Source organism: Anolis sagrei, chromosome Y (assembly GCF_037176765.1).
Source record: "Anolis sagrei isolate rAnoSag1 chromosome Y, rAnoSag1.mat, whole genome shotgun sequence".
NCBI lineage: Eukaryota > Metazoa > Chordata > Lepidosauria > Squamata > Dactyloidae > Anolis > Anolis sagrei.
Window position 1 is genome coordinate 11,965,325 of NC_090035.1, and position 11,134 is coordinate 11,976,458.

Consider the following 11,134-nt stretch of genomic DNA (forward strand, 5'->3'; position numbering starts at 1 on the left):
TGCCGCACTTGCTCCCTTGCCTGGCCCGCTTTGGGTCCGGAGGCGTGCCTGAAGACCCCGGCGTGTGCACCAAAAGTCACCTCTTCTCCTGACTTTCTCCTCAGCCATTGGGACCGAGAGAGAGAGAGAGAGAGAGGTGGAGATGCCCACCTTTCCTGAAGGTAGGTGCAAAAACAAAGGAGGGAGCGGAGGTGGGAGATACCTCCAGCCGGAGGGGCTCTCTCTCTCTCTCTCTCTTGGTCCCAATGGCTGAAGAGAAAGTCAGGAGAAGAGGCGACTTTTGGTGTGCACACTGGGGTCTTCAGACACGCCTCTGGACCCGAAGCGGGCCAGACGTGGCGGCTCCGCCCCTTAGCCCACCCGTGGATTGGGGAGAGGAGAGGAGGCGGGTGGAGTGCCGGGGGATCGGGAAAGGGAGCCGGTCATGGGGAAGGGATCGAACATGGAGAACAATTGAGCGCCGGCTCGGCTCGCGCACCCAGTGGCCGGATGGAACAGGAACGAGAGGGGCTAGGCGAGGCTCAAGGGCCTGGCCCTTTTGGGAAGAGGATCGCCCGGCAGCGAGGCAAGAAAGCCGAGGCTCCCCCCGGACTACTAGGGCTGTTGTGAACTGAGGAGGCGCTCCTCAAGTGGCAGTCGAGGGGCATTTACAGAGGCGCCTCTGCGCCCCTGGTAAAAAAAAAAGTGTTCTGCAACTGCTTACTTCGCATAATGGACGAGCCGCCCCTGTCCGCAGGGCATGTAAGACATACCTGTTTCGACAGGCTTTTAATGTTTGATAGTGTTGTTTTTAAATTGTTTTAAATTGCTTTTAAATTTTGTTAGATTTTAGCTAGACTTGTAAGCCGCTCCGAGCCCCAGGGGAGTGGCGGCATATAAGTTTAAATAAATAAATAAATAAATTAAGGGGTCGCGGCATTAGGAAGGTTGAGAACCACTGATCTAGAAAGAGAGAGGAAGCCGAAGAGGAGTTTTATTATTTATTTATTTATTACGGGTTCTTATACCCCGCCCTTCTCACCCCGGAGGGGACTCAGGGCGGCTTACAAAAGCAAGGCACCATTTGATGCCCGTGTCACAAAACAATCAATACAAAATTATTACAATTTCATAGTTAACAGCAATTCATCCACTATACCAATAAAATCAATAAAATTGATAAAATCCCCATACAAACCCTAATCATCCTCCCACATGGTCAGCGTTCACTAACTCATAGATCTCATTTTCAATTCCACTTCTTCCATCCTGCTGATCGTATTCATCTGATTTAATTGCCAGATTGCCCGAAGGCCTGGTCCCAAAGCCATGTCTTCACCCTCCTCCTGAAGGAGAGGAGGGATGATGATGTCCTGATTTCCCCCGGGAGTGAGTTCCACAGGTGAGGGGCCACCACTGAGAAGGCCCTGCTCCTCGTCCCCACCAGCCTCACTTGTGACAGTGGTGGGGTCGAGAGCAGTGCCTCCCCAGCTGATCTCAAACTCCGGGGTGGGACGTAAAGGGAGATACGTTCGGACAGATACACTGGACCGGAACCGTACAGGGTTTTGTAGGTCAAAACCAGCACCTTGAATTTTTATCTTTGGTCCAAAGCCTGGGAAGGCGTCCTTGTTTGATCTTGCTGTTAAAGGCGCTTAAGTTGACTTTGACTCATGGCAGTTCTATGAACAGAGACCTACAAGTCCCCTTGGGATCGACCTGCAACCTTGATGGCCTCGAATACGATTTTCCTCTCCTTCTACAAACATCTGTACGGGAGTTTCCCATCTCCAGCTATTTTGTTTTTCATTCAAGCCAGTTTTCATTCAAGCCAGAAGGAGGAGGACTGTTTGTCCATGTGATTTGCAATCGTTCACTGATTTACTCCTGCCAACCTGTCAGTCCTGGAAAGGTTTCGATTCTGTGTCAACGAAAAGCAAAGCCGCACTTTCCTTCTTCTCGGGGGAAACTTTGTGGTAAGTCTCTCCTGTTTATATCTCTTCCATTTCCACATCTCCCGCTGTAGGGAGATCTTGCTGTTTATTAGGTGAAGGCGTCTGTCTTGCTTTTTTCTCATTCTTGCAAACAAGAATAAGGAATTCCTAAGCTTTTCCCTCTCCAATGATGGGGATTTCCCTAACCTTCCATGACGGTTTCCCCTCACATTTTGGAATCTTTTTTTGATCATGGAGGGGTTTTTTTCCCATGCTAATTTAAACACCTTGAGTTTTGGGTTGCTGTGAGTTTTTCAGGCTGTATAGCCATGTTCCAGAAGCATTCTCTCCTGACGTTTCACCCACATCTATGGCAGAGGATGTGAGGTCTGTTGGAAACTAGGCAAGTGGGGTTTATATATCTGTGAAATGACTTCCAGAGTGGGAGAAAGAACTCTTCAGTCAAGTGTGAATGTTGCAGTTGATCAGCTTGATTAACATTGAATAGCCTTGGAGCTTCAAAGCCTGGCTGCTGCCTGCCTGGGGGGGGGGGATTCCTTTGCTGGGAGGTGTTAGCTGACGCCGATTGTTTCCTGTTTGGAATTCCCCTGTTTTTTTTAGTGTTGCTCTTCCCCCAGGCAGGAAGCAGCCAGGCTTTGAAGCTGCAAGGCCATTCAATGCTAATCAAGGTGGCCAATTGCTTAAGCGGCTGAGGGGTAAAAGGAAGGAGCCTGAGGCTGTTAGGAATTGTGGAAACTGAAGTCCAAAACACCTGGAGGGCTGAAGTTTGACTATGCCTGGTCTAATACATGCAAATACTATTGATCTCCAACCTATTCAGTCCAAAATCCTATAGGACTCTAGACCTATCCCAAGAATCAGGGTTTAGTTAGATAATGTGATCCGTTCTGAGTAGGAAAACTTTTCTAATGCTTGCAATTGCACTGTTGCAATCCTACGAATCTGTTTGTAGGGCTCAGTAATTCCTCACTTCCCCTCTCTTTTTGTCTTTGTCTCTTCTGTCCCACAATGTCGCCTCAACCTCCCCCTCTTTGTCCTCATCGTCTCCAAAAAACGGAAGGAAACAGAACAAAGAACTGGAAACAAAGGGATCATGGGCCAAGAAACATCTGTAAGTGGAAACTATATTCGTAAGCCTATTTCTCATAAGTGGAATTCTAGGTTTCCTCTCTCCCTCCTTTCCTTGTGTATAATCCTCCCTGTTTACAAACCGAATCAATATAGAATCACAGAATTGGAAGGGATCCCAAGGGGCATCCAGTCTGACCTCATTCGGCCAGGCAGGAAGACACAATCCAAGCCCTCCCAAAAGATGGCAATCCTGCCTTTGATTAAAGAGCTCCAGAGAAGGAGATGCTCAAGGAGGTGGATTGGGATGGTAAAGCATCCCAATGGTGACATTCCAGGGTGATAAGTATAAGACTCATAAAATTGGAAGAGGCTTCCAAAGGCCATTTAGTCCAACCCCCCTCTACTAGGCAGGAAGACACCGCCAAAGCCCTCCCGACAGATGGCCATCCAGCCTCTCTTGAAAAGCCTCCCATAAGAAGGAGCTTTCAAATCCATCAAAGGCCACACAGTCCATCACCGCAAACAGCTTCTTGGAAGATCAGACTAAAATCCAGAGTGGATCCCTAGTTGTCATTGTAACCACCAACTGTGTCATGACAAGCAGGTTGGTTGGTTTGAATCAACTGCTGCTGAGGGAATCCAAGGGTGCAGATCCATTGTGGGTTGGGTTCAGACTGCTCTTTGATTGTAGGTGAACTATAAATTCCAGCAACTACAACTTGTAGGTGAACTATAGATCCATTTCTGTTTGAGTCCACAGTGCTCTCTGGATGTAGGTGAACTATAACTCCCAAACTCAAGGTCAATGCCCACCAAATTTTCGGTTGGTCATGGGAGTTCTGTGTGCCAAGTTTGGTTCAATTCCATCGCTGGTGGAGATCAGAATGCTCTTTGATTGTAGGTGAACTATAAATCCCAGCAACTACAACTCCCAAATGTCAAGGTCTATTTCCCCCAAACTCCATCTGTGTTCACATTTGGGCATATTGAGTATGCGTGCCAAGTTTGGTCCAGATCCATTTCTGTTTGAGTCCATAGTGCTCTTTGGATGTAGGTGAACTATAACTCCCAAACTCAAGGTCTATGCCCACCAAACCCTTCCAGTATTTTCTGTTGGTCATGGGAGTTCCGTGTGCCAAGTTTGGTTCAATTCCATCGCTGGTGGAGATCAGAATGCTCCTTGATTGTAGGTGAACTATAAATCCCAGCAACTACAACTCCCAAATGCCAAGATCTATTTCCCCCAAACTCCACCACTATTCAAATTTGGGCGTATCGGATATCTGTGCCAAATATGGTCCAGTGAATGAAAACACATCCTGCATATCAGATATTTACATGATGATTTATAACAGGAACAAAAGTATAGTTATGAAGCAGCAACTAAAATAACGTTATGGTTGGGGGTCACCACAACATGAGGAACTGTATTAAGGGGTCGTGGTATTAGGAAGCTTTGTAGATCATCACGGCTTAGTTGGAAGCAAAAATTCCAGGGCAGAGGTAATGCTTTCATGTCTGTTTATTAATGAGCCAACGCTCGCTTTGCTCTTCAGTTCAGGCAACGTGGCGTTAAAGTTATCAGCTAGGCCCGGCTCTCTCATTTCAAGTGTTGGTTTTGGATCTAAGTATCTCATGGCCTTGTTTTGTATTCCTGTTTCAAGTTTTGCTCATGGTTTTCGATCTGAGTATATCATGCTCATGTTTTGTATTACTGCTCAAATTTTGCTTATTGACTTAAGCTGCCTTGGTGTATTGGGACTATCCTTGAACTATTTTACTCTTGGATTTCCAAGAGACAATTCTAGAATCATAGAGACCTCATAGGCCAGTGTTTCTCAATCTGAGGGTCGGGACCCCTGAGGGGGTTGTGAGGGGGTGTCAAAGGGGTCACCAAAGACCATCAGAAAACATAGTATTTCCTGGTGGTCATTGGGATTCTGTGTGGGAAGTTTGACCCAATTCTATTATTGGTCGAGTTCAGAATGCTCTTTGATTGTAGGTGAACTATAAATCCCAGCAACTACAACTCCCAAATGTCAAGGTCTATTTTCCCCAGACTCTACCAGTGTTTACATTTGGGCATATTGAGTACTCGTGCCGAGTTTGGTCCAGATCCATGTCTGTTTGAGTCCACAGTGCTCTCTAGATATAGGTGAACTATAACTGCCAAACTCAAGGTCAATGCCCACCAAACCCTTCCAGTATTTTCTGTTGATCAGGGGAGTTCTGTGTGCCAAGTTTGGTTTAAATCCATCGCTGCTGGTGTTCAGAATACTTTTTGATTATAGGTGAACTATAAATCCCAGCAACTACAACTCCCAAATGTCAAGGTCTATTTTCCCCAGACTCTACCAGTGTTCACATTTGGGCATATTGAGTATTCGTGCCAAGTTTGGTCCAGATCCATCTCTGTTTGAGTCCACAGTGCTCCCTAGATGTAGGTAAACTATAACTCCCAAACTCAAGGTCAATGCCCACCAAACCCTTCCAGTATTTTCTGTTGATCAGGGGAGTTCTGTGTGCCAAGTTTGGTTTAAATCCATCGCTGCTGGTGTTCAGAATACTTTTTGATTATAGGTGAACTATAAATCCCAGCAACTACAACTCCCAAATGTCAAGGTCTATTTTCCCCAGACTCTACCAGTGTTCACATTTGGGCATACTGAGTATTCGTGCCATGTTTGGTCCAGATCCATCATTGCATGAATCCACAGTGCTCCTCTGGATATAGGTGAACTACAACTCCCAAACTCAAGGTCAATGCCCACAAAACCCTTCCAGTATTTTCTGTTGATCAGGGGAGTTCTGTCTGCCAAGTTTGGTTTAAATCCATCGCTGGTGGAGTTCAGAATGCTTTTTGATTATAGGTGAACTATAAATCCCAGCAACTACAACTCCCAAATTACAAAATCAATCCCCTCCCCAACCCCACTAGCATTCACATTTGGGCATATTGGGTATTTGTGCTCAATTTAGTCCAGTGAATGAAAATATATCCTGCATATCGGATATTTACATTACGATTTATAACAGTACTAAAATGACAGGTATCAAGTAGCAACGAAAACCATATTACGGTTGGGGGTCACCACAACGTATGGAACTGCATTAAGGGGTCACGCATTAGCAAGGTTGAGAACCACTGTCATAGGCCATCTAGTCCAACCCCATTCTGCCAAGAAGCAGGAAAATCGCATTCAAAGGACCCCCGACAGATGGCCATCCAGCCTCTGTTTCAAAGCCTCCAAAGAAGGAACCTCAACCATACTCTGTAGCAGAGAGTTCCACTGCTGAATAGCTCTCACAGTCAGGAAGTTCTTCCTCATGTTCAGGTGGAATCTCCTTTCCTGTAGTTTGAAGCCATTGTTCCGCGACCTAGTCTCTAGGACAGCAGAAAACAAACTTGTTCCCTCCTCTCATTAACTCTGTTTGATTTTGCAGGTAGAAAACAGAGAACCGGAGCCTGGAGACATAGTTGAGTTTCCTCGAGGGGTATACCGTCATTACGGCATAGCCATAGGCAATGGTTATGTGATCCACCTCACAAGTACGACCTTCTCTACTTTCAGTGGGAGGGGTATGGCGGTTTGGCCCTCTTCCATTAGGGGAGGAACGGCACACATTTGGTACTAATGTCGAAAGGTTTTCCTCTGCCATTTGGATAATGTAAACACAGTAAAAGAGAGGGCTGCTGTGAGTTTTCCAGGATGTATGGCCATGTTCCAGAAGCATTCTCTTCTGACATTTCACCCACATCTATGTCAGGCATCCTCAGAGGTTGTGAGGTCTGTTGGAAACGAGGAAAATTGGGTTTATATATCTGTGAAAAGTCCTGGGTGGGATAAAGAATTCTTGTCTCTTGGAGCTAGGTGTGAATGTTTCAGTTGTCCACCTTGACGAACATTTGATGGCCTGAGTTTTTAGATGTGGCTTGTTACTACCTGGGGGGAATCCTTTGTTGAGAGGCGATTAGCTTTTCCTGATTGTTTCTTGTCTGGTGTTCCCCTGTGTTTGGGTTCTTTTCATGATTTACTGTTATAATTTTAGAATTTTTTAAATACTGCATTGAGTCGCCGAATTAGGCTGAAAATGCGGTATAAAAATAAAGTAAATAAATAAATACTGGTAGCCAGATTTTGTTCATTTTCATGGTTTAGCATTTGATGGCCTGGCAGTGCCTGGGGCAATCTTTTGTTGAGAGGTGATTAGATGTCTCTGATTTTTTTTCCCCCTTTTGTTGTTTTGCTGTTGTAATCTTAGAGGTTTTTAGTACTGGTAGCAGATTTTGTTCATTTTTATGGTTTCCTCCTTTCTGTTGAAATTGTCCACACGCTTGTGGATTTCAGTGACTTCTCTGTGTAGCCTGACATGGTGGTTGTCAGATCTGGTCCAGCACTTCTGTGTTCTCAAGTAATATGCTGTGTCCGGGTTGGTTCATCAGGTGCCCTGCTATGGCTGACTTCTCTGGTTGAAGTAGTCTGCAGTGCCTTTCATGTTCCTTGATTCGTGTTTGGGCAATGCTGCGTTTGGTGGTCCCTATGTAGACTTGTCCACAGCTGCATGGTACATGGTAGACTCCTGCAGAAGTGAGAGGATCCCTCTTGTCCTTTGCTGAATGGAGCATTTGTTGGATTCTCTTTGTGGGTCTGTAGATCGTTTGTAGGTTGTGCTTCTTCATCAGTGTCCCTCTGCAGTCAGTGGTTCCCTTGATGTATGGCAAGAACACTTTCCCTCTGGGTGCATCTTTGTCTTGACTCTTGTGGCTTGGTCTTGGAGCTCTTCTGGTGTCTGTGGTTGAGTCTCCATTGGCCTGTAGAGCCCAGTTGAGGTAGTACAGTTCGTCTTGGAGGAGGTGGGTTTCACTGATTGTTTTTTGCATGGTCTGCCAGAGATTTATTGGTACTTCTTGACTTAGATGATGGTTGGAGTTTTTATGTAGGTATTAGGCTTGTTTGATCGTGTTCGTTAGTTTCTAAAGTCGTTATTAATTCGTATTTAAATTAGCTTACGATCCAATATCGAGCCATGCAGGAATAGTGTGAAGAGTAATTAAGAATCGAAACAATTTTTCCAAATTTTCGTAATTATTTCGTAATTATTAAGACGGGAAAGGAGAGAAAAGGTGCCAGCGTTGCTTTTCCTCCCCATCCTCCTCCTCCTGAAGATATTTTATTATCTTATTACTTATTTTATTATTTTATTTTATTATTTATTTTTCATAATTATTTCGTAATTATTAAGACAAGAAAGGAGAGAAAAGGTGCCAGCATTGCCTTTCCTCCCCATCCTCCTCCTGGAGATATTTTATTATCTTATTACTTATTTTATTATTTTATTTTATTATTATATTATTTATTTTATTATTTAATTAATTCTAAGTGATTTTAATTTGTATTTTTACTAACTTAATGTATTTTAATTTCATCCTGAATTTCAGAAGTTCCCCCTGTCCCATTTGGAGGTGTTTTTAGCGCATTGCGCAATCGCGTCCGCCATTAACGAATCGATTCGTAATTAACAAAATTTCGTAAATTTCGAAATTTCGAAATCTTAAATTTTGGAAGTCCTCAGAAATTCGAAACGCTGGTGCCCCCTGGAAACGAAGCGAGTTTAGAACCAAATTTTTTCTTGATCAAACAAGCCTAGTAGGTATCTATTCATGAGTGTAGGTTTTCTGTAAACAGTGCGACCCAATTGTTGATCTGCTTTCCGGATGACTAGAACATCTAGAAAAGGCAGTTCATTTTCTCTTTCCGTGGTGAATTGGATGTTTGGGTGGATGCTGTTTAGGTGGTCCAGGAACCTGTTGAGTTCTTCTTCTCCATGGCTCCAAATGGTGAAGGTGTCATCCACATATCGGATGTTATTTTTTTTTCTTTGAGGTGCGGAGCCAGAGCTTCCTGGCTTCCATTTCTCATCTAGCGGTGGTGGCCCGAAGGGAAAAGTGAAGAAAGAACGCCTCTCTCACGTGGCCTGGGACAACAAGTATTGGGTCAACAACATATATGACCACAAGAAGAAGCCCAGAAAGCCAGAGGACATTGTCTATCTTGCCAAGGCCATGGTGGGGAAGGAAATGGATTACGACTTGCTCCAGGGCAACTGTGAGCATTTCGCCACAATGCTGCGCTATGGAGATCCAAAGAGCAAACAGGTACACAGACCTTCTGTATCCATCTTGGGTCCATGAGACGTGACCTTGTCCTAAACTTAAGATCCTCAGCAGAAATCTTGTTGCATTTCCCACCAAATTAAATCTCCAACATCCTGTACTTCTCACCCTGGAAGATCACCTTTGGGTGCTCTCCCTTTCCCAAGTTAAAAAGCAAAAAGTTATTTCACAACAGAGTTCAAAATGTAGATAGCCCAGAGAGAACTACACCTCTTTTCCCTCTCTACAGGCTGAAGATGGCATCATTGCTGGATCTGCAACGTTAGGTACCATTGCAGGTGGAGCAATTCTGATTGGAGCCGCCATAGCCATATTCAAGGGAACTGCAGGAAAACACGATGAAGACTAGCATCTCTGATGTCAAAAGGAGCACAGGCCTGATGGACACATCCTCACACAACCACCAGTCTCTCACTTTCCACTTCCACAACTTGAGTGTGAATCCCACTTCGGTCTCCAGAGCTCTTACAAATGGAAAGAGATGTGAAATAAACGTCTGGGTTTCTCCTTTTATATCTGTTTTTGATTGAGCAGCAGAATACTCAGCTTTGAGTGAAGGTTCTAGATCCAATCCTCAAGAACCAGGTAGGAGTGTGGCATAGTGTTGAGCATTTGCTAGATCAGGCATGGGCAAACTTTCTAACTTGGGGTCTGCATGGTGGGCCGGAGCAGGGTAGGTGGGCTGGGAGGGAGGGTGTCCCCTCCCTGCTCTTTCCTCCCCTTCCTCTTCTCTTTCGTACGCAGAAAGTGAAGGAAAGACGGGAAACGTTTGGATCCCAAAAGGATTAGCCTTGGTCAAGATGAGATGGTGGACGGAAGAGAAAAATTGTATCTATGAGACCCTGCATTGCCTACTTCTGATACAGAATCCTAGAGCTGGAAGAGACCCCCAAGGGCCATCCAGTCTACCCCCTGCCATGCAAGAAGGCACAATCAAAGCACTCCCAATAGTCAGCCTCTGTGGAAAAGCCTCAATGGTGGAGACTCCACCACACTCCGAGGCAGCCTAGGTCACTCTCCAGGAAGTTCTTCCTAACCTTTTCAGTCAAATCTCTTTCCCTGCCATTTGAACCCATTGCTCCCTAGTGCCCTGGTCTCTAGGGCAGCAGAAAGTCAATCCCCCCACCTCCTCAATGAGACACCCTTTCAAATCTTGCAACATGGTTCCCATGTTTTCTCTCTACCTTCTCCCAGCTAAACATCCCGCAGGAGGAAAGGAGGGACCTTCCAGCTAAACATTCCCTAGGAGGAAGGAAAGTGGGAAGAAGAGAAGGAAGGAAAGTGGGAAGAAGAAAGGAATGGAAGGAAGGGTGGAAGGGAATGGAGGGAGGGAGAAAGAGGGAGGAAGGAAAGAGAGAAGGAAGGAAAGACAAAAGGGAAGGAAGGAAGGAAGGAAGGAAGGAAGGAAGGAAGGAAGGAAGGAAGGAAGGAGAAAGAGGGAGAGGAGGAAGGATGGAGGAAAGAGGGAAGAAAGAAATGATAAAAGTGTGGAAGGAAGGAAGGAAGGAAGGAAGGGAGGGAGATAGGAGAGAAGGAAGGATGGACAAAAGGGTGGAAGGGAATGGAGAGAGGGAGAAAGAGGGAGGGAGGAAAGAGGGAAGGAAGGAAGGACAAAAGGGAACGAAGAAGGGAGAGGGGGAAAGATGCGGGAAAGAGGGAAGAAAGAAGGGACGAAGGGTGGAAGGGAAGGGAGGGGAGGGGAGGAAGGAAGGAAGGAAGGGAAGGAGGAAGATAGAAGGAAGGACGGGCGAAAGGGTGGAAGGGAATGGAGAGAGGGAGAAAGAGGGAGGGAGGAAAGAGGGAAGGAAGGAAGGACAAAAGGGAACGAAGAAGGGAGAGGGGGAAAGATGCGGGAAAGAGGGAAGAAAGAAGGGACGAAAGGGTGGAAGGGAGGGGAAGGGAGGGGAGGGGAGGGAGGGAGGGAAGGAGGGAGATAGAAGAGAAGGAAGGATGG

At 45.6% G+C, this 11,134-nt stretch overlaps 1 protein-coding gene across 1 annotated transcript; it reads left to right on the forward strand.

Annotated features, from left to right (window-relative positions):
- The first annotated feature begins 1,836 nt into the window (after positions 1-1,836).
- Positions 1,837-9,693, forward strand: LOC132782116 (phospholipase A and acyltransferase 3-like). The gene is made up of 5 exons (XM_060786797.2): positions 1,837-1,955; positions 2,995-3,045; positions 6,450-6,555; positions 8,891-9,162; positions 9,410-9,693. The coding sequence occupies exons 2-5, from the start codon at positions 3,028-3,030 to the stop codon at positions 9,527-9,529; spliced, it is 516 nt and encodes a 171-aa protein (XP_060642780.2). The 5' UTR covers positions 1,837-1,955; positions 2,995-3,027; the 3' UTR covers positions 9,530-9,693.
- The last annotated feature ends 1,441 nt before the right edge of the window (positions 9,694-11,134 follow it).

Bases quoted from the DNA above. Each gene is read 5' to 3' on its own strand.
- LOC132782116 (XM_060786797.2), top strand. The intron at 6,556-8,890 runs GTACGACCTTCT...TTTTTCTTTGAG, and splicing joins TTATGTGATCCACCTCACAA to GTGCGGAGCCAGAGCTTCCT. The intron at 9,163-9,409 runs GTACACAGACCT...CCCTCTCTACAG, and splicing joins GAGATCCAAAGAGCAAACAG to GCTGAAGATGGCATCATTGC.